This window comes from Ranitomeya imitator, chromosome 1, assembly GCF_032444005.1.
Source record: "Ranitomeya imitator isolate aRanImi1 chromosome 1, aRanImi1.pri, whole genome shotgun sequence".
Taxonomy (NCBI): Eukaryota; Metazoa; Chordata; class Amphibia; order Anura; family Dendrobatidae; genus Ranitomeya; species Ranitomeya imitator.
In genome coordinates this window covers 660,000,832-660,027,897 of record NC_091282.1, presented here as the reverse complement: position 1 = coordinate 660,027,897, position 27,066 = coordinate 660,000,832, and the positions used below count along the sequence as shown (strand labels likewise).

General features: G+C 45.0%; 1 protein-coding gene across 1 annotated transcript; it reads right to left on the bottom strand.

Annotated features, from left to right (window-relative positions):
- Window positions 1-819: 819 nt before the first annotated feature.
- PEX11B (peroxisomal biogenesis factor 11 beta) lies at window positions 820-26,974 on the bottom strand. The gene is made up of 4 exons (XM_069728850.1): window positions 26,824-26,974; window positions 3,194-3,309; window positions 2,909-3,110; window positions 820-2,598 (listed from the first exon to the last, which is right to left on the bottom strand). Exons 1-4 carry the CDS (start codon window positions 26,877-26,879, stop codon window positions 2,238-2,240), a joined length of 735 nt encoding a protein of 244 aa, XP_069584951.1. The 5' UTR covers window positions 26,880-26,974; the 3' UTR covers window positions 820-2,237.
- Window positions 26,975-27,066: the final 92 nt, after the last annotated feature.

Genomic DNA, 27,066 nt, shown 5'->3' with positions numbered 1-27,066 from the left:
GTCAGTCAAAGGGATTGTGTCTAGTCAGGGAGGCAGTCATTCAGGGGGATTGTGTCTAGTCAGGGGGATTGTGACTAGTCATGGAAGCAGTCAGTCAAGGGGATTGTGTCTAGTCAGGGAGGCAGTTAGTCAAGGGGATTGTGACCTAGTCAGGGAGGCGGTCAGCCAGGGGGATTGTGACTAGTCAGGGAGCCAGCCAGGTCATACCTTTGGGTTTTTTCAGTCTGTTTGCAATATGTGCATATAAAGGTGTGGTCTGCCTATCCTTTAAGCTGGACATTATATTGATGTGATCTCCCATGGCTGTGTGTCCACTAGCTGGGTCCAGCCCTTCTAAGCCCTTAGGCTAGGTTCCCATTGCGTTAATGGGACAGCGCTAACGGACAGTGTTGCACGGCGAAATTAACGCCGTGCAACGCGTCCGTTTTGCGCTCCCATTGGCAGCAATGTTAACGCGCATCGCTAGCACGTGCCATTTTCGGCACGGGCTAGCGATGTGCCGTTGTTTTGTGACAACGTCACGTCCAAGGTCCGTTCCCCGCTCTCGCAGATCGGGGATCTGCGCTAGCAGGGACGTTAAACGCGACCCCGAAAAAGACATTGCTATGCGCTAAATGGATTGCTCTAACGCAATCTGAACCTAGCCTTATCCACATGCATGGCACTTGACAAACGGTAAGGTTTTAATATTAGAGATAGGACTAGTGATGAGCGAATATATTCGTTACTCGAGATTTCTCATCCTCCGAGTATTTTTTAGTGCTCGGAGATTTAGTTTTCATTGCCGCAGCTGAATGATTTACATCTGTTATCCAGCATAAGTACATGTGGCGGTTGCCTGGTTGCTACGGAATCCCCACATGTACTTAAGCTGGCTAACAGATGTAAATCATTCAGCTGCAGCAAGAAAAACTAAATCTCCGAGCACTAAGAAATACTCGGAGGACCCCCGAGCATGCTCGAGAAATCTCGAGTAACGGGTATATTCGCTCATCACTAGTTAGGACTGTCCCAACTATGGTCACCGTGGAGTGGTGGGATGGCGTTCACATTTTTTTTTATCAAAATACATGTTAACTAAGTACCGTATATTATTTTCATGTACTATGCTGGTTATTTATTTACTGCAGAGTATTTTATCATTGTGTTTCGGACTTTGCTTTTTTCTGTTCAGTGGCCAAGGATGAATATGCGCTTACATGCTGCAGGCACACCAGTTTATTTCCCAGTTCATACCTTTCGGTTTTTCTCATTCAGGGGGTTGGTGACTAGTCAGGGAGATGGACAGTTAGGGGGATAGCGACTAGTCAGGGAGACGGACAGTAAGGGGGATAGCGACTAGTCAAGGAGACGGAGAGTCAGGGGGATAGCGACTAGTCAGGAAGACGGGAGAGTCAGGGGGATAGCGACTAGTCAGGGAGATGGACAGTAAGGGAGGATAGCGACTAGTCAGGGAAAAGAGAAGTAAGGGGGATAGCGACTAGTCAGGGAGACGGACAGTTAGGGGGATAGCGACGAGTCAGGGAGAGGGATAGTCAGGGGGATAGCGACTAGTCAGGAAGACGGAGAGTCAGGGGGATAGCGACTAGTCAGGGAGATGGACAGTAAGGGAGGATAGCGACTAGTCAGGGAGAAGGAAAGTAAGGGGCATAGCGACTAGTCAGGGAGACGGACAGTTAGGGGCATAGCGACTAGTCAGGGAGAGGGACAGTCAGGGGGATAGTGACTAGTCAGGAAGACAGAGAGTCAGGGGGATAGCGACTAGTCAGGGAGATGGACAGTTAGGGGCATAGCGACTAGTCAGGGAGATGGACAGTAAGGGAGGATAGCGACTAGTCAGGGAGACGGAGAGTCAGGGGAATAGCAACTAGTGAGTGAGGAGTCAGGGGGGTAGCGACTAGTCAGGGAGATAAACAGTCATGGGGATAGCGACTAGTCAGGGAGATGGACAGTCAGGGGGATAGTGACTAGCCAGGGAGATGAACAGTTAGGGAGAGACAGTCGGGGGAATAGTGACTAGTCAGGGAAACGGACAGTCAGGGTAAGGATAGCGACTAGTCAGGGAAACGGACAGTCAGGGGGATAGCAACTAACCAGGGAGATGAACAGTTAGGGAGATGGAGAATCGGGGGGATAGCGACTAGTCAAGGAGTTGGATGGTCGGGAGAGGGTGGCTAGTTATGGAGGCATCTATTTCAGGGTGGCTAGTCAGGGAGGTGACAAGTCTGTATGCAGAATCAGGGCTTCAACTTCAGCCAGGGGTGCAGGATGGTGAGGATGCCCAGTATGGAGGAGGTCAGACCGCATAGGCCCACCACACCCAGGTTGGTCTTGTACAGTCCCAGTTTGTCCAGCGGGATGAAGAGGTCACACGCATTCTTCACAAGATCCAGCAAGAGTGGGGGGTTACCCTGCAGGACGTGCACCAGAAGACGTAGCTGGAGTGCCAGGATGTGGTGCAGAGGGCGATCACCCCGGGTCACTGTGCCATTCTCCATCTTGGAGGATGAACGTTTCGCACCAGTTTCCACTTCCATCAATAATTTTATCTCATAGAGATCGCGACTCAGATTCATGATGAGGGAGAAAAGGTAATACCTGAGGAGGAGAAGAGAAGGTGACCCAGCGCTCCACTCACAGCCAGATCTTTATGTACAATATGAACAGTGAGTGCAGCTCTGGAGGAGACAAGAGTGTGAGTATAATGAATGCAGATTGGAAAGCGACTGATGAAATATGTGAATGCAGCTCTGGAGATGACTGGTGCGTAAGACAGTGAAAGCAGATATAAAGGCGACTCGTTACTAATGCAGCTCTAAATGTGCCTTGAATATAGGAAACATGGTTGCAGCTCTAGAGGTGAGTGGAGTACTGTGCTGGTGTAGCAGGCCTATGCAGGATCGCCCACCTGAAGGAGCGCTGGCTCCACTTCTCCTGGTCCATGTTCTTGGACAGTCCGGTCTTCCCCAACCACAGGATATTATCGCAGGCGAAGTACATGGCTCTGTTCAGGTGGCTGACCGTGATGCAGAGCCGCAGTACCACATCTGACAGGTGGATGGCACGCTTCGCTGACTCCAGGGCGTCCACAGAGTTCCCCAGTCTGAACACTGCAGATAGAGGAGGGTGTCTGTAATACGGGGGTCTGAGCGGCAGCAGATGGAGGACACACAGGGGTGGCGGTGGTACTCACACTTCCGGCCCAGGCTCAGGTGCGCCTCCAGCTGTTTGATGGTGGTAATGACATCCGTACCGGCCCCATTCTTCTGCAGTGTGTACCCCAATAATGTGCAGGCATACTGGGCCGCTCTGCAAGACACAGGGGTGTGCGGGTGAGAGGGGCGACACTTGCAAGATGTCATCCGGAGGACTAACAGTGTCACCACATCCAGAAGTGACAACCAGGATGGCCGCCATCCTGACTGCAAGAACAAATATCACCCTCATAGACAGAAATCCCCCTCTAAGGAACTACACTTCCCAGCATGCCCTGCTCAGCTCACCAGGAGACTGCTGAGACTCACTTGAGGCTGCATGGCCTCTGCTGACCTCACACCTACATGGACTCTGCACATAGATCTGGGAGTAAAGATGAAATAGCCAAACATTGCGACATCACAAAGCACTGTGGAGAAAGGAGCGGGTGTACTGACCAGGGAGAACCGCACCCGCATCTAATCCCATCCAGTGATACTGTCTACTGTATCTAATCCTGTCTTGTGTGCTACTATCTGCTGTATCTAATCTTCTGTGTGCTGCTGTCTGCTGTATCTAATCCTCTCCTGTGTGCTACTGTCTGCTGTATCTAATCCTCTCCCATGTGCTACTGTCTGCTGTATCTAATCCTCTCCCCTGTGCTACTGTCTGCTGTATCTAATCCTCTCCTGTGTGCTACTCTCTGCTGTATCTAATCCTCTCCCGTGTGCTACTGTCTGCTGTATCTAATCCTCTCCTGTGTGCTACTGTCTGCTGTATCTAGTCCTCTCCCGTGTGCTACTGTCTGCTGTATCTAGTCCTCTCCTGTGTGCTACTGTCTGCTGTATCTAGTCCTCTCCTGTGTGCTACTGTCTGCTGTATCTAGTCCTCTCCCGTGTGCTACTGTCTGCTGTATCTAATCCTCTCCCGTGTGCTACTGTCTGCTGTATCTAATCCTCTCCCGTGTGCTACTGTCTGCTGTATCTAATCCTCTCCCGTGTGCTACTGTCTGCTGTATCTAGTCCTCTCCTGTGTGCTACTGTCTGCTGTATCTAGTCCTCTCCCATGTGCTACTGTCTGCTGTATCTAATCCTCCCCTGTGTTCTACTATCTGCTGTATCTAATCCTCTCCTGTGTGCTACTGTCTGCTGTATCTATTCCTCCCCTGTGTGCTACTGTCTGCTGTATCTAGTCCTCTCCTGTGTTCTACTGTCTGCTGTATCTAATCCTCCCTTGTGTGCTACTGTCTGCTGTATCTAATCCTCTCCTGTGTTCTACTGTCTGCTGTATCTAATCCTCCCTTGTGTGCTACTGTCTGCTGTATCTAATCCTCTCCTGTGTGCTACTGTCTGCTGTATCTAATCCTCTCCTGTGTGCTGTCTGCTGTATCTAATCCTCTCCTGTGTGCTACTGTCTGCTGTATCTCATCCTCCCCTGTGTTCTACTGTCTGCTGTATCTAATCCTCTCCTGTGTTCTACTGTCTGCTGTATCTAATCCTCCCTTGTGTGCTACTGTCTGCTGTATCTAATCCTCTCCTGTGTGCTACTGTCTGCTGTATCTAATCCTCTCCTGTGTGCTACTGTCTGCTGTATCTAATCCTCCCTTGTGTGCTACTGTCTGCTGTATCTAATCCTCTCCTGTGTGCTACTGTCTGCTGTATCTAATCCTCCCTTGTGTGCTACTGTCTGCTGTATCTAATCCTCCCTTGTGTGCTACTGTCTGCTGTATCTAATCCTCTCCTGTGTGCTACTGTCTGCTGTATCTAATCCTCCCCTGTGTGCTACTGTCTGCTGTATCTAATCCTCTCCTGTGTTCTACTGTCTGCTGTATCTAATCCTCCCTTGTGTGCTACTGTCTGCTGTATCTAATCCTCTCCTGTGTGCTACTGTCTGCTGTATCTAATCCTCTCCTGTGTGCTACTGTCTGCTGTATCTAATCCTCTCCTGTATTCTACTGTCTGCTGTATCTAGTCCTCTCCCGTGTGCTACTGTCTGCTGTATCTAATCCTCTCCTGTGTGCTACTGTCTGCTGTATCTAATCCTCCCCTGTGTTCTACTGTCTGCTGTATCTAATCCTCTCCTGTGTTCTACTGTCTGCTGTATCTAATCCTCCCTTGTGTGCTACTGTCTGCTGTATCTAATCCTCTCCTGTGTTCTACTATCTGCTGTATCTAATCCTCTCCTGTGTTCTACGGTCTGCTGTATCTAATCCTCCCTTGTGTGCTACTGTCTGCTGTACCTAATCCTCTCCTGTGTGCTACTGTCTGCTGTATCTAATCCTCTCCTGTGTTCTACTGTCTGCTGTATCTAATCCTCCCTTGTGTGCTACTGTCTGCTGTATCTAATCCTCTCCTGTGTGCTACTGTCTGCTGTATCTAATCCTCCCTTGTGTGCTACTGTCTGCTGTATCTAATCCTCTCCTGTGTGCTACTGTCTGCTGTATCTAATCCTCCCCTGTGTGCTACTGTCTGCTGTATCTAATCCTCTCCTGTGTTCTACTGTCTGCTGTATCTAATCCTCCCTTGTGTGCTACTGTCTGCTGTATCTAATCCTCTCCTGTGTGCTACTGTCTGCTGTATCTAATCCTCCCTTGTGTGCTACTGTCTGCTGTATCTAATCCTCTCCTGTGTGCTACTGTCTGCTGTATCTAATCCTCCCTTGTGTGCTACTGTCTGCTGTATCTAATCCTCCCCTGTGTGCTACTGTCTGCTGTATCTAATCCTCTCCTGTGTGCTACTGTCTGCTGTATCTAATCCTCCCCTGTGTGCTACTGTCTGCTGTATCTAATCCTCTCCTGTGTTCTACTGTCTGCTGTATCTAATCCTCCCTTGTGTGCTACTGTCTGCTGTATCTAATCCTCTCCTGTGTGCTACTGTCTGCTGTATCTAATCCTCTCCTGTGTGCTACTGTCTGCTGTATCTAATCCTCTCCTGTATTCTACTGTCTGCTGTATCTAGTCCTCTCCCGTGTGCTACTGTCTGCTGTATCTAATCCTCTCTTGTGTGCTACTGTCTGCTGTATCTAATCCTCCCCTGTGTTCTACTGTCTGCTGTATCTAATCCTCTCCTGTGTTCTACTGTCTGCTGTATCTAATCCTCCCTTGTGTGCTACTGTCTGCTGTATCTAATCCTCTCCTGTGTTCTACTGTCTGCTGTATCTAATCCTCTCCTGTGTTCTACGGTCTGCTGTATCTAATCCTCCCTTGTGTGCTACTGTCTGCTGTACCTAATCCTCTCCTGTGTGCTACTGTCTGCTGTATCTAATCCTCTCCTGTGTTCTACTGTCTGCTGTATCTAATCCTCCCTTGTGTGCTACTGTCTGCTGTATCTAATCCTCTCCTGTGTGCTACTGTCTGCTGTATCTAATCCTCCCTTGTGTGCTACTGTCTGCTGTATCTAATCCTCTCCTGTGTGCTACTGTCTGCTGTATCTAATCCTCCCCTGTGTGCTACTGTCTGCTGTATCTAATCCTCACCTGTGTTCTACTGTCTGCTGTATCTAATCCTCCCTTGTGTGCTACTGTCTGCTGTATCTAATCCTCTCCTGTGTGCTACTGTCTGCTGTATCTAATCCTCTCCTGTGTGCTACTGTCTGCTGTATCTAATCCTCCCTTGTGTGCTACTGTCTGCTGTATCTAATCCTCTCCTGTGTTCTACTGTCTGCTGTATCTAATCCTCTCCTGTGTGCTACTGTCTGCTGTATCTAATCCTCCCCTGTGTTCCACTGTCTGCTGTATCTAATCCTCTCCTGTGTTCTACTGTCTGCTGTATCTAATCCTCCCTTGTGTGCTACTGTCTGCTGTATCTAATCCTCTCCTGTGTTCTACTGTCTGCTGTATCTAATCCTCTCCTGTGTTCTACTGTCTGCTGTATCTAATCCTCCCTTGTGTGCTACTGTCTGCTGTATCTAATCCTCTTCTGTGTGCTACTGTCTGCTGTATCTAATCCTCTCCTGTGTTCTACTGTCTGCTGTATCTAATCCTCCCTTGTGTGCTACTGTCTGCTGTATCTAATCCTCTCCTGTGTGCTACTGTCTGCTGTATCTAATCCTCCCTTGTGTGCTACTGTCTGCTGTATCTAATCCTCTCCTGTGTGCTACTGTCTGCTGTATATAGTCCTCCCCTGTGTGCTACTGTCTGCTGTATCTAATCCTCTCCTGTGTGCTACTGTCTGCTGTATCTAATCCTCTCCTGTGTGCTACTGTCTGCTGTATCTAATCCTCCCTTGTGTGCTACTGTCTGCTGTATCTAATCCTCTCCTGTGTGCTACTGTCTGCTGTATCTAATCCTCCCTTGTGTGCTACTGTCTGCTGTATCTAATCCTCTCCTGTGTGCTACTATCTGCTGTATCTAATCCTCCCCTGTGTGCTACTGTCTGCTGTATCTAATCCTCTCCTGTGTTCTACTGTCTGCTGTATCTAATCCTCCCTTGTGTGCTACTGTCTGCTGTATCTAATCCTCTCCTGTGTGCTACTGTCTGCTGTATCTAATCCTCCCCTGTGTGCTACTGTCTGCTGTATCTAATCCTCCCCTGTGTTCTACTGTCTGCTGTATCTAATCCTCCCTTGTGTGCTACTGTCTGCTGTATCTAATCCTCTCCTGTGTGCTACTGTCTGCTGTATCTAATCCTCTCCTGTGTGCTACTGTCTGCTGTATCTAATCCTCTCCTGTATTCTACTGTCTGCTGTATCTAGTCCTCTCCCGTGTGCTACTGTCTGCTGTATCTAATCCTCTCCTGTGTGCTACTGTCTGCTGTATCTAATCCTCTCCTGTGTGCTACTGTCTGCTGTATCTAATCCTCCCTTGTGTGCTACTGTCTGCTGTATCTAATCCTCTCCTGTGTGCTACTGTCTGCTGTATCTAATCCTCTCCTGTGTGCTACTGTCTGCTGAATCTAATCCTCCCTTGTGTGCTACTGTCTGCTGTATCTAATCCTCTCCTGTGTGCTACTGTCTGCTGTATCTAATCCTCCCTTGTGTGCTACTGTCTGCTGTATCTAATCCTCTCCTGTGTGCTACTATCTGCTGTATCTAATCCTCCCCTGTGTTCTACTGTCTGCTGTATCTAATCCTCTCCTGTGTTCTACTGTCTGCTGTATCTAATCCTCTCCTGTATTCTACTGTCTGCTGTATCTAATCCTCTCCTGTGTTCTACTGTCTGCTGTATCTAATCCTCTCCTGTGTTCTACTGTCTGCTGTATCTAATCCTCTCCTGTATTCTACTGTCTGCTGTATCTAATCCTCTCCTGTATTCTACTGTCTGCTGTATCTAATCCTCTCCTGTGTTCTACTGTCTGCTGTATCTAATCCTCTCCTGTGTTCTACTGTCTGCTGTATCTAATCCTCTCCTGTATTCTACTGTCTGCTGTATCTAATCCTCCCTTGTGTGCTACTGTCTGCTGTATCTAATCCTCCCATGTATTCTACGGTCTGCTGTATCTAATCCTCTCCTGTGTTCTACTGTCTGCTGTATCTAATCCTCCCATGTATTCTACGGTCTGCTGTATCTAATCCTCTCCTGTATTCTACTGTCTGCTGTATCTAATCCTCCCATGTATTCTACTGTCTGCTGTATCTAATCCTCTCCTGTGTTCTACTGTCTGCTGTATCTAATCCTCCCATGTATTCTACTGTCTGCTGTATCTAATCCTCTCCTGTATTCTACTGTCTGCTGTATCTAATCCTCTCCTGTATTCTACTGTCTGCTGTATCTAATCCTCTCATGTATTCTACTGTCTGCTGTATCTAATCCTCTCCTGTATTCTACTGTCTGCTGTATCTAATCCTCTCCTGTATTCTACTGTCTGCTGTATCTAATCCTCCCATGTATTCTACGGTCTGCTGTATCTAATCCTCTCCTGTATTCTACGGTCTGCTGTATCTAATCCTCTCCTGTATTCTACTGTCTGCTGTATCTAATCCTCTCCTGTATTCTACGGTCTGCTGTATCTAATCCTCCCATGTATTCTACTGTCTGCTGTATCTAATCCTCCCATGTATTCTACGGTCTGCTGTATCTAATCCTCCCATGTATTCTACTGTCTGCTGTATCTAATCCTCTCCCGTGTTCTACTGTCTGCTGTATCTAATCCTCTCCCGTGTGCTACTGTCTGCTGTATCTAATCCTCTCCTGTATTCTACTGTCTGCTGTATCTAATCCTCTCCTGTGTTCTACTGTCTGCTGTATCTAATCCTCTCCTGTGTTCTACTGTCTGCTGTATCTAATCCTCCCATGTATTCTACTGTCTGCTGTATCTAATCCTCTCCTGTATTCTACTGTCTGCTGTATCTAATCCTCTCCTGTATTCTACTGTCTGCTGTATCTAATCCTCCCATGTATTCTACGGTCTGCTGTATCTAATCCTCTCCTGTATTCTACGGTCTGCTGTATCTAATCCTCTCCTGTATTCTACTGTCTGCTGTATCTAATCCTCCCATGTATTCTACGGTCTGCTGTATCTAATCCTCTCCTGTATTCTACTGTCTGCTGTATCTAATCCTCTCCTGTATTCTACGGTCTGCTGTATCTAATCCTCCCATGTATTCTACGGTCTGCTGTATCTAATCCTCTCCTGTATTCTACTGTCTGCTGTATCTAATCCTCCCATGTATTCTACTGTCTGCTGTATCTAATCCTCCCATGTATTCTACTGTCTGCTGTATCTAATCCTCCCATGTATTCTACGGTCTGCTGTATCTAATCCTCCCATGTATTCTACGGTCTGCTGTATCTAATCCTCTCCTGTATTCTACTGTCTGCTGTATCTAATCCTCCCATGTATTCTACGGTCTGCTGTATCTAATCCTCCCATGTATTCTACGGTCTGCTGTATCTAATCCTCTCCTGTATTCTACGGTCTGCTGTATCTAATCCTCCCATGTATTCTACGGTCTGCTGTATCTAATCCTCCCATGTATTCTACTGTCTGCTGTATCTAATCCTCTCCTGTATTCTACTGTCTGCTGTATCTAATCCTCCCATGTATTCTACTGTCTGCTGTATCTAATCCTCCCATGTATTCTACGGTCTGCTGTATCTAATCCTCCCATGTATTCTACGGTCTGCTGTATCTAATCCTCTCCTGTGTTCTACTGTCTGCTGTATCTAATCCTCCCATGTATTCTACGGTCTGCTGTATCTAATCCTCTCCTGTGTTCTACTGTCTGCTGTATCTAATCCTCCCATGTATTCTACGGTCTGCTGTATCTAATCCTCTCCTGTATTCTACTGTCTGCTGTATCTAATCCTCCCATGTATTCTACTGTCTGCTGTATCTAATCCTCTCCTGTGTTCTACTGTCTGCTGTATCTAATCCTCTCCTGTGTTCTACTGTCTGCTGTATCTAATCCTCCCTTGTGTGCTACTGTCTGCTGTATCTAATCCTCTCCTGTGTTCTACTGTCTGCTGTATCTAATCCTCTCCTGTGTTCTACTGTCTGCTGTATCTAATCCTCTCCTGTATTCTACTGTCTGCTGTATCTAATCCTCTCCTGTATTCTACTGTCTGCTGTATCTAATCCTCTCCTGTGTTCTACTGTCTGCTGTATCTAATCCTCTCCTGTGTTCTACTGTCTGCTGTATCTAATCCTCTCCTGTGTTCTACTGTCTGCTGTATCTAATCCTCTCCTGTATTCTACTGTCTGCTGTATCTAATCCTCTCCTGTGTTCTACTGTCTGCTGTATCTAATCCTCTCCTGTGTTCTACTGTCTGCTGTATCTAATCCTCTCCTGTATTCTACTGTCTGCTGTATCTAATCCTCTCCTGTATTCTACTGTCTGCTGTATCTAATCCTCTCCTGTGTTCTACTGTCTGCTGTATCTAATCCTCTCCTGTGTTCTACTGTCTGCTGTATCTAATCCTCTCCTGTATTCTACTGTCTGCTGTATCTAATCCTCCCTTGTGTGCTACTGTCTGCTGTATCTAATCCTCCCATGTATTCTACGGTCTGCTGTATCTAATCCTCTCCTGTGTTCTACTGTCTGCTGTATCTAATCCTCCCATGTATTCTACGGTCTGCTGTATCTAATCCTCTCCTGTATTCTACTGTCTGCTGTATCTAATCCTCCCATGTATTCTACTGTCTGCTGTATCTAATCCTCTCCTGTGTTCTACTGTCTGCTGTATCTAATCCTCCCATGTATTCTACTGTCTGCTGTATCTAATCCTCTCCTGTATTCTACTGTCTGCTGTATCTAATCCTCTCCTGTATTCTACTGTCTGCTGTATCTAATCCTCTCATGTATTCTACTGTCTGCTGTATCTAATCCTCTCCTGTATTCTACTGTCTGCTGTATCTAATCCTCTCCTGTATTCTACTGTCTGCTGTATCTAATCCTCCCATGTATTCTACGGTCTGCTGTATCTAATCCTCTCCTGTATTCTACGGTCTGCTGTATCTAATCCTCTCCTGTATTCTACTGTCTGCTGTATCTAATCCTCTCCTGTATTCTACGGTCTGCTGTATCTAATCCTCCCATGTATTCTACTGTCTGCTGTATCTAATCCTCCCATGTATTCTACGGTCTGCTGTATCTAATCCTCCCATGTATTCTACTGTCTGCTGTATCTAATCCTCTCCCGTGTTCTACTGTCTGCTGTATCTAATCCTCTCCCGTGTGCTACTGTCTGCTGTATCTAATCCTCTCCTGTATTCTACTGTCTGCTGTATCTAATCCTCTCCTGTGTTCTACTGTCTGCTGTATCTAATCCTCTCCTGTGTTCTACTGTCTGCTGTATCTAATCCTCCCATGTATTCTACTGTCTGCTGTATCTAATCCTCTCCTGTATTCTACTGTCTGCTGTATCTAATCCTCTCCTGTATTCTACTGTCTGCTGTATCTAATCCTCCCATGTATTCTACGGTCTGCTGTATCTAATCCTCTCCTGTATTCTACGGTCTGCTGTATCTAATCCTCTCCTGTATTCTACTGTCTGCTGTATCTAATCCTCCCATGTATTCTACGGTCTGCTGTATCTAATCCTCTCCTGTATTCTACTGTCTGCTGTATCTAATCCTCTCCTGTATTCTACGGTCTGCTGTATCTAATCCTCCCATGTATTCTACGGTCTGCTGTATCTAATCCTCTCCTGTATTCTACTGTCTGCTGTATCTAATCCTCCCATGTATTCTACTGTCTGCTGTATCTAATCCTCCCATGTATTCTACTGTCTGCTGTATCTAATCCTCCCATGTATTCTACGGTCTGCTGTATCTAATCCTCCCATGTATTCTACGGTCTGCTGTATCTAATCCTCTCCTGTATTCTACTGTCTGCTGTATCTAATCCTCCCATGTATTCTACGGTCTGCTGTATCTAATCCTCCCATGTATTCTACGGTCTGCTGTATCTAATCCTCTCCTGTATTCTACGGTCTGCTGTATCTAATCCTCCCATGTATTCTACGGTCTGCTGTATCTAATCCTCCCATGTATTCTACTGTCTGCTGTATCTAATCCTCTCCTGTATTCTACTGTCTGCTGTATCTAATCCTCCCATGTATTCTACTGTCTGCTGTATCTAATCCTCCCATGTATTCTACGGTCTGCTGTATCTAATCCTCCCATGTATTCTACGGTCTGCTGTATCTAATCCTCTCCTGTGTTCTACTGTCTGCTGTATCTAATCCTCCCATGTATTCTACGGTCTGCTGTATCTAATCCTCTCCTGTGTTCTACTGTCTGCTGTATCTAATCCTCCCATGTATTCTACGGTCTGCTGTATCTAATCCTCTCCTGTATTCTACTGTCTGCTGTATCTAATCCTCCCATGTATTCTACTGTCTGCTGTATCTAATCCTCTCCTGTGTTCTACTGTCTGCTGTATCTAATCCTCCCATGTATTCTACTGTCTGCTGTATCTAATCCTCTCCTGTATTCTACTGTCTGCTGTATCTAATCCTCTCCTGTATTCTACTGTCTGCTGTATCTAATCCTCCCATGTATTCTACTGTCTGCTGTATCTAATCCTCTCCTGTATTCTACTGTCTGCTGTATCTAATCCTCTCCTGTATTCTACTGTCTGCTGTATCTAATCCTCCCATGTATTCTACGGTCTGCTGTATCTAATCCTCTCCTGTATTCTACGGTCTGCTGTATCTAATCCTCTCCTGTATTCTACTGTCTGCTGTATCTAATCCTCTCCTGTATTCTACGGTCTGCTGTATCTAATCCTCCCATGTATTCTACTGTCTGCTGTATCTAATCCTCCCATGTATTCTACGGTCTGCTGTATCTAATCCTCTCCTGTGTTCTACTGTCTGCTGTATCTAATCCTCTCCCGTGTGCTACTGTCTGCTGTATCTAATCCTCTCCTGTATTCTACTGTCTGCTGTATCTAATCCTCTCCTGTGTTCTACTGTCTGCTGTATCTAATCCTCTCCTGTGTTCTACTGTCTGCTGTATCTAATCCTCCCATGTATTCTACTGTCTGCTGTATCTAATCCTCTCCTGTATTCTACTGTCTGCTGTATCTAATCCTCCCATGTATTCTACGGTCTGCTGTATCTAATCCTCTCCTGTATTCTACGGTCTGCTGTATCTAATCCTCTCCTGTATTCTACTGTCTGCTGTATCTAATCCTCCCATGTATTCTACTGTCTGCTGTATCTAATCCTCTCCTGTATTCTACTGTCTGCTGTATCTAATCCTCCCATGTATTCTACGGTCTGCTGTATCTAATCCTCCCATGTATTCTACGGTCTGCTGTATCTAATCCTCTCCTGTATTCTACGGTCTGCTGTATCTAATCCTCCCATGTATTCTACGGTCTGCTGTATCTAATCCTCCCATGTATTCTACTGTCTGCTGTATCTAATCCTCTCCTGTATTCTACTGTCTGCTGTATCTAATCCTCCCATGTATTCTACTGTCTGCTGTATCTAATCCTCCCATGTATTCTACGGTCTGCTGTATCTAATCCTCCCATGTATTCTACGGTCTGCTGTATCTAATCCTCTCCTGTGTTCTACTGTCTGCTGTATCTAATCCTCCCATGTATTCTACGGTCTGCTGTATCTAATCCTCTCCTGTATTCTACTGTCTGCTGTATCTAATCCTCCCATGTATTCTACTGTCTGCTGTATCTAATCCTCTCCTGTGTTCTACTGTCTGCTGTATCTAATCCTCCCATGTATTCTACTGTCTGCTGTATCTAATCCTCTCCTGTATTCTACTGTCTGCTGTATCTAATCCTCTCCTGTATTCTACTGTCTGCTGTATCTAATCCTCCCATGTATTCTACTGTCTGCTGTATCTAATCCTCTCCTGTATTCTACTGTCTGCTGTATCTAATCCTCTCCTGTATTCTACTGTCTGCTGTATCTAATCCTCCCATGTATTCTACGGTCTGCTGTATCTAATCCTCTCCTGTATTCTACGGTCTGCTGTATCTAATCCTCTCCTGTATTCTACTGTCTGCTGTATCTAATCCTCTCCTGTATTCTACGGTCTGCTGTATCTAATCCTCCCATGTATTCTACTGTCTGCTGTATCTAATCCTCCCATGTATTCTACGGTCTGCTGTATCTAATCCTCCCATGTATTCTACTGTCTGCTGTATCTAATCCTCTCCTGTGTTCTACTGTCTGCTGTATCTAATCCTCTCCCGTGTGCTACTGTCTGCTGTATCTAATCCTCTCCTGTATTCTACTGTCTGCTGTATCTAATCCTCTCCTGTGTTCTACTGTCTGCTGTATCTAATCCTCTCCTGTGTGCTACTGTCTGCTGTATCTAATCCTCCCATGTATTCTACTGTCTGCTGTATCTAATCCTCTCCTGTATTCTACTGTCTGCTGTATCTAATCCTCCCATGTATTCTACGGTCTGCTGTATCTAATCCTCTCCTGTATTCTACGGTCTGCTGTATCTAATCCTCTCCTGTTTTCTACGGTCTGCTGTATCTAATCCTCCCATGTATTCTACTGTCTGCTGTATCTAATCCTCTCCCGTGTGCTACTGTCTGCTGTATCTAATCCTCTCCTGTATTCTACTGTCTGCTGTATCTAATCCTCTCCTGTGTGCTACTGTCTGCTGTATCTAATCCTCTCCTGTGTTCTACTGTCTGCTGTATCTAATCCTCCCATGTATTCTACTGTCTGCTGTATCTAATCCTCTCCTGTATTCTACTGTCTGCTGTATCTAATCCTCCCATGTATTCTACGGTCTGCTGTATCTAATCCTCTCCTGTATTCTACGGTCTGCTGTATCTAATCCTCTCCTGTATTCTACGGTCTGCTGTATCTAATCCTCTCCTGTATTCTACTGTCTGCTGTATCTAATCCTCCCATGTATTCTACGGTCTGCTGTATCTAATCCTCTCCTGTATTCTACGGTCTGCTGTATCTAATCCTCTCCTGTATTCTACGGTCTGCTGTATCTAATCCTCTCCTGTATTCTACTGTCTGCTGTATCTAATCCTCCCCTGTATTCTACGGTCTGCTGTATCTAATCCTCCCATGTATTCTACTGTCTGCTGTATCTAATCCTCTCCTGTATTCTACGGTCTGCTGTATCTAATCCTCCCATGTATTCTACTGTCTGCTGTATCTAATCCTCTCCTGTATTCTACGGTCTGCTGTATCTAATCCTCCCATGTATTCTACTGTCTGCTGTATCTAATCCTCTCTTGTATTCTACTGTCTGCTGTATCTAATCCTCCCCTGTGTTCTACTGTCTGCTGTATCTAATCCTCTCCTGTATTCTACGGTCTGCTGTATCTAATCCTCTCCTGTATTCTACTGTCTGCTGTATCTAATCCTCCCCTGTATTCTACTGTCTGCTGTATCTAATCCTCTCCTGTGTTCTACTGTCTGCTGTATCTAATCCTCCCCTGTATTCTACTGTCTGCTGTATCTAATCCTCCCCTGTATTCTACTGTCTGCTGTATCTAATCCTCCCATGTATTCTACTGTCTGCTGTATCTAATCCTCTCCTGTATTCTACTGTCTGCTGTATCTAATCCTCCCATGTATTCTACGGTCTGCTGTATCTAATCCTCTCCTGTATTCTACGGTCTGCTGTATCTAATCCTCTCCTGTTTTCTACGGTCTGCTGTATCTAATCCTCCCATGTATTCTACTGTCTGCTGTATCTAATCCACTCCCGTGTGCTACTGTCTGCTGTATCTAATCCTCTCCTGTATTCTACTGTCTGCTGTATCTAATCCTCTCCTGTGTGCTACTGTCTGCTGTATCTAATCCTCTCCTGTGTTCTACTGTCTGCTGTATCTAATCCTCCCATGTATTCTACTGTCTGCTGTATCTAATCCTCTCCTGTATTCTACTGTCTGCTGTATCTAATCCTCCCATGTATTCTACGGTCTGCTGTATCTAATCCTCTCCTGTATTCTACGGTCTGCTGTATCTAATCCTCTCCTGTATTCTACGGTCTGCTGTATCTAATCCTCCCATGTATTCTACTGTCTGCTGTATCTAATCCTCTCCTGTATTCTACTGTCTGCTGTATCTAATCCTCTCCTGTATTCTACTGTCTGCTGTATCTAATCCTCTCCTGTATTCTACGGTCTGCTGTATCTAATCCTCTCCTGTGTTCTACTGTCTGCTGTATCTAATCCTCCCATGTATTCTACTGTCTGCTGTATCTAATCCTCTCCTGTATTCTACTGTCTGCTGTATCTAATCCTCTCCTGTATTCTACTGTCTGCTGTATCTAATCCTCTCATGTATTCTACTGTCTGCTGTATCTAATCCTCTCCTGTATTCTACTGTCTGCTGTATCTAATCCTCTCCTGTATTCTACTGTCTGCTGTATCTAATCCTCCCATGTATTCTACGGTCTGCTGTATCTAATCCTCTCCTGTATTCTACGGTCTGCTGTATCTAATCCTCTCCTGTATTCTACTGTCTGCTGTATCTAATCCTCTCCTGTATTCTACGGTCTGCTGTATCTAATCCTCCCATGTATTCTACTGTCTGCTGTATCTAATCCTCCCATGTATTCTACGGTCTGCTGTATCTAATCCTCCCATGTATTCTACTGTCTGCTGTATCTAATCCTCTCCCGTGTTCTACTGTCTGCTGTATCTAATCCTCTCCCGTGTGCTACTGTCTGCTGTATCTAATCCTCTCCTGTAGTCTACTGTCTGCTGTATCTAATCCTCTCCTGTGTTCTACTGTCTGCTGTATCTAATCCTCTCCTGTGTTCTACTGTCTGCTGTATCTAATCCTCCCATGTATTCTACTGTCTGCTGTATCTAATCCTCTCCTGTATTCTACTGTCTGCTGTATCTAATCCTCTCCTGTATTCTACTGTCTGCTGTATCTAATCCTCCCATGTATTCTACGGTCTGCTGTATCTAATCCTCTCCTGTATTCTACGGTCTGCTGTATCTAATCCTCTCCTGTATTCTACTGTCTGCTGTATCTAATCCTCCCATGTATTCTACGGTCTGCTGTATCTAATCCTCTCCTGTATTCTACTGTCTGCTGTATCTAATCCTCTCCTGTATTCTACGGTCTGCTGTATCTAATCCTCCCATGTATTCTACGGTCTGCTGTATCTAATCCTCTCCTGTATTCTACTGTCTGCTGTATCTAATCCTCCCATGTATTCTACTGTCTGCTGTATCTAATCCTCCCATGTATTCTACTGTCTGCTGTATCTAATCCTCCCATGTATTCTACGGTCTGCTGTATCTAATCCTCCCATGTATTCTACGGTCTGCTGTATCTAATCCTCTCCTGTATTCTACTGTCTGCTGTATCTAATCCTCCCATGTATTCTACGGTCTGCTGTATCTAATCCTCCCATGTATTCTACGGTCTGCTGTATCTAATCCTCTCCTGTATTCTACGGTCTGCTGTATCTAATCCTCCCATGTATTCTACGGTCTGCTGTATCTAATCCTCCCATGTATTCTACTGTCTGCTGTATCTAATCCTCTCCTGTATTCTACTGTCTGCTGTATCTAATCCTCCCATGTATTCTACTGTCTGCTGTATCTAATCCTCCCATGTATTCTACGGTCTGCTGTATCTAATCCTCCCATGTATTCTACGGTCTGCTGTATCTAATCCTCTCCTGTGTTCTACTGTCTGCTGTATCTAATCCTCCCATGTATTCTACGGTCTGCTGTATCTAATCCTCTCCTGTGTTCTACTGTCTGCTGTATCTAATCCTCCCATGTATTCTACGGTCTGCTGTATCTAATCCTCTCCTGTATTCTACTGTCTGCTGTATCTAATCCTCCCATGTATTCTACTGTCTGCTGTATCTAATCCTCTCCTGTGTTCTACTGTCTGCTGTATCTAATCCTCCCATGTATTCTACTGTCTGCTGTATCTAATCCTCTCCTGTATTCTACTGTCTGCTGTATCTAATCCTCTCCTGTATTCTACTGTCTGCTGTATCTAATCCTCCCATGTATTCTACTGTCTGCTGTATCTAATCCTCTCCTGTATTCTACTGTCTGCTGTATCTAATCCTCTCCTGTATTCTACTGTCTGCTGTATCTAATCCTCCCATGTATTCTACGGTCTGCTGTATCTAATCCTCTCCTGTATTCTACGGTCTGCTGTATCTAATCCTCTCCTGTATTCTACTGTCTGCTGTATCTAATCCTCTCCTGTATTCTACGGTCTGCTGTATCTAATCCTCCCATGTATTCTACTGTCTGCTGTATCTAATCCTCCCATGTATTCTACGGTCTGCTGTATCTAATCCTCTCCTGTGTTCTACTGTCTGCTGTATCTAATCCTCTCCCGTGTGCTACTGTCTGCTGTATCTAATCCTCTCCTGTATTCTACTGTCTGCTGTATCTAATCCTCTCCTGTGTTCTACTGTCTGCTGTATCTAATCCTCTCCTGTGTTCTACTGTCTGCTGTATCTAATCCTCCCATGTATTCTACTGTCTGCTGTATCTAATCCTCTCCTGTATTCTACTGTCTGCTGTATCTAATCCTCCCATGTATTCTACGGTCTGCTGTATCTAATCCTCTCCTGTATTCTACGGTCTGCTGTATCTAATCCTCTCCTGTATTCTACTGTCTGCTGTATCTAATCCTCCCATGTATTCTACTGTCTGCTGTATCTAATCCTCTCCTGTATTCTACTGTCTGCTGTATCTAATCCTCCCATGTATTCTACGGTCTGCTGTATCTAATCCTCCCATGTATTCTACGGTCTGCTGTATCTAATCCTCTCCTGTATTCTACGGTCTGCTGTATCTAATCCTCCCATGTATTCTACGGTCTGCTGTATCTAATCCTCCCATGTATTCTACTGTCTGCTGTATCTAATCCTCTCCTGTATTCTACTGTCTGCTGTATCTAATCCTCCCATGTATTCTACTGTCTGCTGTATCTAATCCTCCCATGTATTCTACGGTCTGCTGTATCTAATCCTCCCATGTATTCTACGGTCTGCTGTATCTAATCCTCTCCTGTGTTCTACTGTCTGCTGTATCTAATCCTCCCATGTATTCTACGGTCTGCTGTATCTAATCCTCTCCTGTATTCTACTGTCTGCTGTATCTAATCCTCCCATGTATTCTACTGTCTGCTGTATCTAATCCTCTCCTGTGTTCTACTGTCTGCTGTATCTAATCCTCCCATGTATTCTACTGTCTGCTGTATCTAATCCTCTCCTGTATTCTACTGTCTGCTGTATCTAATCCTCTCCTGTATTCTACTGTCTGCTGTATCTAATCCTCCCATGTATTCTACTGTCTGCTGTATCTAATCCTCTCCTGTATTCTACTGTCTGCTGTATCTAATCCTCTCCTGTATTCTACTGTCTGCTGTATCTAATCCTCCCATGTATTCTACGGTCTGCTGTATCTAATCCTCTCCTGTATTCTACGGTCTGCTGTATCTAATCCTCTCCTGTATTCTACTGTCTGCTGTATCTAATCCTCTCCTGTATTCTACGGTCTGCTGTATCTAATCCTCCCATGTATTCTACTGTCTGCTGTATCTAATCCTCCCATGTATTCTACGGTCTGCTGTATCTAATCCTCCCATGTATTCTACTGTCTGCTGTATCTAATCCTCTCCTGTGTTCTACTGTCTGCTGTATCTAATCCTCTCCCGTGTGCTACTGTCTGCTGTATCTAATCCTCTCCTGTATTCTACTGTCTGCTGTATCTAATCCTCTCCTGTGTTCTACTGTCTGCTGTATCTAATCCTCTCCTGTGTGCTACTGTCTGCTGTATCTAATCCTCCCATGTATTCTACTGTCTGCTGTATCTAATCCTCTCCTGTATTCTACTGTCTGCTGTATCTAATCCTCCCATGTATTCTACGGTCTGCTGTATCTAATCCTCTCCTGTATTCTACGGTCTGCTGTATCTAATCCTCTCCTGTTTTCTACGGTCTGCTGTATCTAATCCTCCCATGTATTCTACTGTCTGCTGTATCTAATCCTCTCCCGTGTGCTACTGTCTGCTGTATCTAATCCTCTCCTGTATTCTACTGTCTGCTGTATCTAATCCTCTCCTGTGTGCTACTGTCTGCTGTATCTAATCCTCTCCTGTGTTCTACTGTCTGCTGTATCTAATCCTCCCATGTATTCTACTGTCTGCTGTATCTAATCCTCTCCTGTATTCTACTGTCTGCTGTATCTAATCCTCCCATGTATTCTACGGTCTGCTGTATCTAATCCTCTCCTGTATTCTACGGTCTGCTGTATCTAATCCTCTCCTGTATTCTACGGTCTGCTGTATCTAATCCTCTCCTGTATTCTACTGTCTGCTGTATCTAATCCTCCCATGTATTCTACGGTCTGCTGTATCTAATCCTCTCCTGTATTCTACGGTCTGCTGTATCTAATCCTCTCCTGTATTCTACGGTCTGCTGTATCTAATCCTCTCCTGTATTCTACTGTCTGCTGTATCTAATCCTCCCCTGTATTCTACGGTCTGCTGTATCTAATCCTCCCATGTATTCTACTGTCTGCTGTATCTAATCCTCTCCTGTATTCTACGGTCTGCTGTATCTAATCCTCCCATGTATTCTACTGTCTGCTGTATCTAATCCTCTCCTGTATTCTACGGTCTGCTGTATCTAATCCTCCCATGTATTCTACTGTCTGCTGTATCTAATCCTCTCCTGTATTCTACTGTCTGCTGTATCTAATCCTCCCCTGTGTTCTACTGTCTGCTGTATCTAATCCTCTCCTGTATTCTACGGTCTGCTGTATCTAATCCTCTCCTGTATTCTACTGTCTGCTGTATCTAATCCTCCCCTGTATTCTACTGTCTGCTGTATCTAATCCTCTCCTGTGTTCTACTGTCTGCTGTATCTAATCCTCCCCTGTATTCTACTGTCTGCTGTATCTAATCCTCCCCTGTATTCTACTGTCTGCTGTATCTAATCCTCCCATGTATTCTACTGTCTGCTGTATCTAATCCTCTCCTGTATTCTACTGTCTGCTGTATCTAATCCTCCCATGTATTCTACGGTCTGCTGTATCTAATCCTCTCCTGTATTCTACGGTCTGCTGTATCTAATCCTCTCCTGTTTTCTACGGTCTGCTGTATCTAATCCTCCCATGTATTCTACTGTCTGCTGTATCTAATCCACTCCCGTGTGCTACTGTCTGCTGTATCTAATCCTCTCCTGTATTCTACTGTCTGCTGTATCTAATCCTCTCCTGTGTGCTACTGTCTGCTGTATCTAATCCTCTCCTGTGTTCTACTGTCTGCTGTATCTAATCCTCCCATGTATTCTACTGTCTGCTGTATCTAATCCTCTCCTGTATTCTACTGTCTGCTGTATCTAATCCTCCCATGTATTCTACGGTCTGCTGTATCTAATCCTCTCCTGTATTCTACGGTCTGCTGTATCTAATCCTCTCCTGTATTCTACGGTCTGCTGTATCTAATCCTCCCATGTATTCTACTGTCTGCTGTATCTAATCCTCTCCTGTATTCTACTGTCTGCTGTATCTAATCCTCTCCTGTATTCTACTGTCTGCTGTATCTAATCCTCTCCTGTATTCTACGGTCTGCTGTATCTAATCCTCTCCTGTATTCTACTGTCTGCTGTATCTAATCCTCCCATGTATTCTACTGTCTGCTGTATCTAATCCTCTCCTGTATTCTACTGTCTGCTGTATCTAATCCTCCCATGTATTCTACGGTCTGCTGTATCTAATCCTCTCCTGTATTCTACGGTCTGCTGTATCTAATCCTCTCCTGTATTCTACGGTCTGCTGTATCTAATCCTCTCCTGTATTCTACGGTCTGCTGTATCTAATCCTCTCCTGTATTCTACGGTCTGCTGTATCTAATCCTCCCATGTATTCTACTGTCTGCTGTATCTAATCCTCTCCTGTATTCTACTGTCTGCTGTATCTAATCCTCTCCTGTGTTCTACTGTCTGCTGTATCTAATCCTCTCCTGTATTCTACGGTCTGCTGTATCTAATCCTCTCCTGTATTCTACTGTCTGCTGTATCTAATCCTCCCCTGTATTCTACGGTCTGCTGTATCTAATCCTCCCATGTATTCTACTGTCTGCTGTATCTAATCCTCTCCTGTATTCTACGGTCTGCTGTATCTAATCCTCCCATGTATTCTACTGTCTGCTGTATCTAATCCTCTCCTGTATTCTACGGTCTGCTGTATCTAATCCTCCCATGTATTCTACTGTCTGCTGTATCTAATCCTCTCCTGTATTCTACTGTCTGCTGTATCTAATCCTCCCCTGTGTTCTACTGTCTGCTGTATCTAATCCTCTCCTGTATTCTACGGTCTGCTGTATCTAATCCTCTCCTGTATTCTACTGTCTGCTGTATCTAATCCTCCCCTGTATTCTACTGTCTGCTGTATCTAATCCTCTCCTGTGTTCTACTGTCTGCTGTATCTAATCCTCCCATGTATTCTACTGTCTGCTGTATCTAATCCTCTCCTGTATTCTACTGTCTGCTGTATCTAATCCTCCCCTGTGTTCTACTGTCTGCTGTATCTAATCCTCTCCTGTGTTCTACTGTCTGCTGTATCTAATCCTCTCCTGTATTCTACGGTCTGCTGTATCTAATCCTCTCCTGTATTCTACTGTCTGCTGTATCTAATCCTCCCCTGTATTCTACTGTCTGCTGTATCTAATCCTCTCCTGTATTCTACTGTCTGCTGTATCTAATCCTCCCCTGTATTCTACTGTCTGCTGTATCTAATCCTCTCCCGTGTGCTACTGTCTGCTGTATCTAATCCTCTCCTGTATTCTACTGTCTGCTGTATCTAATCCTCCCCTGTATTCTACTGTCTGCTGTATCTAATCCTCCCCTGTATTCTACTGTCTGCTGTATCTAATCCTCTCCCGTGTGCTACTGTCTGCTGTATCTAATCCTCTCCTGTATTCTACTGTCTGCTGTATCTAATCCTCCCCTGTATTCTACTGTCTGCTGTATCTAATCCTCTCCTGTATTCTACTGTCTGCTGTATCTAATCCTCTCCTGTATTCTACTCTCTGCTGTATCTAATCCTCTCCTGTATTCTACTGTCTGCTGTATCTAATCCTCTCCTGTATTCTACTCTCTGCTGTATCTAATCCTCTCCTGTATTCTACTGTCTGCTGTATCTAATCCTCCCCTGTATTCTACTGTCTGCTGTATCTAATCCTCTCCTGTATTCTACTCTCTGCTGTATCTAATCCTCTCCTGTATTCTACTGTCTGCTGTATCTAATCCTCTCCTGTATTCTACTCTCTGCTGTATCTAATCCTCTCCTGTATTCTACTGTCTGCTGTATCTAATCCTCCCCTGTATTCTACTGTCTGCTGTATCTAATCCTCTCCTGTATTCTACTGTCTGCTGTATCTAATCCTCCCCTGTATTCTACTGTCTGCTGTATCTAATCCTCTCCTGTATTCTACTGTCTGCTGTATCTAATCCTCCCCTGTATTCTACTGTCTGCTGTATCTAATCCTCCCCTGTATTCTACTGTCTGCTGTATCTAATCCTCTCCCGTGTGCTACTGTCTGCTGTATCTAATCCTCTCCTGTATTCTACTGTCTGCTGTATCTAATCCTCCCCTGTATTCTACTGTCTGCTGTATCTAATCCTCTCCTGTATTCTACTGTCTGCTGTATCTAATCCTCTCCTGTATTCTACTCTCTGCTGTATCTAATCCTCTCCTGTATTCTACTGTCTGCTGTATCTAATCCTCCCATGTATTCTACTGTCTGCTGTATCTAATCCTCTCCTGTATTCTACTGTCTGCTGTATCTAATCCTCCCCTGTATTCTACTGTCTGCTGTATCTAATCCTCCCCTGTATTCTACTGTCTGCTGTATCTAATCCTCTCCTGTATTCTACTGTCTGCTGTATCTAATCCTCCCCTGTATTCTACTGTCTGCTGTATCTAATCCTCTCCTGTATTCTACTGTCTGCTGTATCTAATCCTCCCCTGTATTCTACTGTCTGCTGTATCTAATCCTCCCCCGTATTCTACTGTCTGCTGTATCTAATCCTCTCCCGTGTGCTACTGTCTGCTGTATCTAATCCTCTCCTGTATTCTACTGTCTGCTGTATCTAATCCTCTCCTGTATTCTACTCTCTGCTGTATCTAATCCTCTCCTGTATTCTACTGTCTGCTGTATCTAATCCTCTCCTGTATTCTACTCTCTGCTGTATCTAATCCTCTCCTGTATTCTACTGTCTGCTGTATCTAATCCTCCCCTGTATTCTACTGTCTGCTGTATCTAATCCTCTCCTGTATTCTACTGTCTGCTGTATCTAATCCTCTCCTGTATTCTACTCTCTGCTGTATCTAATCCTCCCCTGTATTCTACTGTCTGCTGTATCTAATCCTCCCCTGTATTCTACTGTCTGCTGTATCTAATCCTCTCCTGTATTCTACTGTCTGCTGTATCTAATCCTCTCCTGTATTCTACTCTCTGCTGTATCTAATCCTCCCCTGTGTTCTACTGTCTGCTGTATCTAATCCTCTCCTGTATTCTACTGTCTGCTGTATCTAATCCTCTCCTGTATTCTACTGTCTGCTGTATCTAATCCTCTCCTGTATTCTACTGTCTGCTGTATCTAATCCTCTCCTGTATTCTACTGTCTGCTGTATCTAATCCTCTCCTGTATTCTACTGTCTGCTGTATCTAATCCTCTCCTGTATTCTACTCTCTGCTGTATCTAATCCTCTCCTGTATTCTACTCTCTGCTGTATCTAATCCTCTCCTGTATTCCACTGTCTGCTGTATCTAATCCTCTCCTGTATTCTACTGTCTGCTGTATCTAATCCTCTCCTGTATTCTACTCTCTGCTGTATCTAATCCTCTCCTGTGTGCTACTGTCTGCTGTATCTAATCCTCTCCTGTATTCTACTGTCTGCTGTATCTAATCCTCTCCTGTATTCTACTGTCTGCTGTATCTAATCCTCTCCTGTATTCTACTCTCTGCTGTATCTAATCCTCCCCTGTATTCTACGGTCTGCTGTATCTAATCCTCTCCTGTATTCTACTGTCTGCTGTATCTAATCCTCTCCTGTATTCTACTGTCTGCTGTATCTAATCCTCTCCTGTATTCTACTCTCTGCTGTATCTAATCCTCTCCTGTATTCTACTGTCTGCTGTATCTAATCCTCTCCTGTATTCTACTCTCTGCTGTATCTAATCCTCTCCTGTATTCTACTGTCTGCTGTATCTAATCCTCCCCTGTATTCTACTGTCTGCTGTATCTAATCCTCTCCTGTATTCTACTGTCTGCTGTATCTAATCCTCTCCTGTATTCTACTCTCTGCTGTATCTAATCCTCCCCTGTATTCTACTGTCTGCTGTATCTAATCCTCCCCTGTATTCTACTGTCTGCTGTATCTAATCCTCTCCTGTATTCTACTGTCTGCTGTATCTAATCCTCTCCTGTATTCTACTCTCTGCTGTATCTAATCCTCCCCTGTGTTCTACTGTCTGCTGTATCTAATCCTCTCCTGTATTCTACTGTCTGCTGTATCTAATCCTCTCCTGTATTCTACTGTCTGCTGTATCTAATCCTCTCCTGTATTCTACTGTCTGCTGTATCTAATCCTCTCCTGTATTCTACTGTCTGCTGTATCTAATCCTCTCCTGTATTCTACTGTCTGCTGTATCTAATCCTCTCCTGTATTCTACTCTCTGCTGTATCTAATCCTCTCCTGTATTCTACTCTCTGCTGTATCTAATCCTCTCCTGTATTCCACTGTCTGCTGTATCTAATCCTCTCCTGTATTCTACTGTCTGCTGTATCTAATCCTCTCCTGTATTCTACTCTCTGCTGTATCTAATCCTCTCCTGTGTGCTACTGTCTGCTGTATCTAATCCTCTCCTGTATTCTACTGTCTGCTGTATCTAATCCTCTCCTGTATTCTACTGTCTGCTGTATCTAATCCTCTCCTGTATTCTACTCTCTGCTGTATCTAATCCTCCCATGTATTCTACGGTCTGCTGTATCTAATCCTCCCATGTATTCAACGGTCTGCTGTATCTAATCCTCTCCTGTATTCTACTGTCTGCTGTAACCAAACCTGTCCTGTGCGGTACCGCCTGCGGAGCTGTATCCAATCCTTTGCTGGACCGTATAGTCCTCCATGGTCATCTCCCACAAGGCATGCTTGTATTTGTGGTTCTATCTGGCTACAGGGCATGCTGGACGCTGTAGTCTCCGCCCAGTACTAGTAGCCGGGGAGGTCACCTGAGGAGCCGCTCCTTGGCCTGACTCTGGCTGGTAAACCGGACCCAGGAGTCCATGTGTGTCTGTCCGCGGAGATACACTCAAAGTGTAAAGATCACAAGAGCGCACGTCCGGGTGCAGGACGGAGCGCAGCTGGAGCCAAACTTCCTGAGAGCGCGGAGCTAGCAACCTACAACTAGTGTAAGGGATGGGTTGCGCGTCACTATGACAACCTCTATACGCCTGCGTCTGCTATCAGGCATG

Bases quoted from the DNA above. Each gene is read 5' to 3' on its own strand.
- PEX11B (XM_069728850.1), bottom strand. From the start codon at position 26,879: ATGGACTCCTGGGTCCGGTTTACCAGCCAGAGTCAGGCCAAGGAGCGG. The intron at 3,111-3,193 runs GTGAGTACCACC...CTCTATCTGCAG, and splicing joins CCTGAGCCTGGGCCGGAAGT to TGTTCAGACTGGGGAACTCT. The intron at 2,599-2,908 runs GTGGGCGATCCT...TCTCCTCCTCAG, and splicing joins TGGAGCCAGCGCTCCTTCAG to GTATTACCTTTTCTCCCTCA.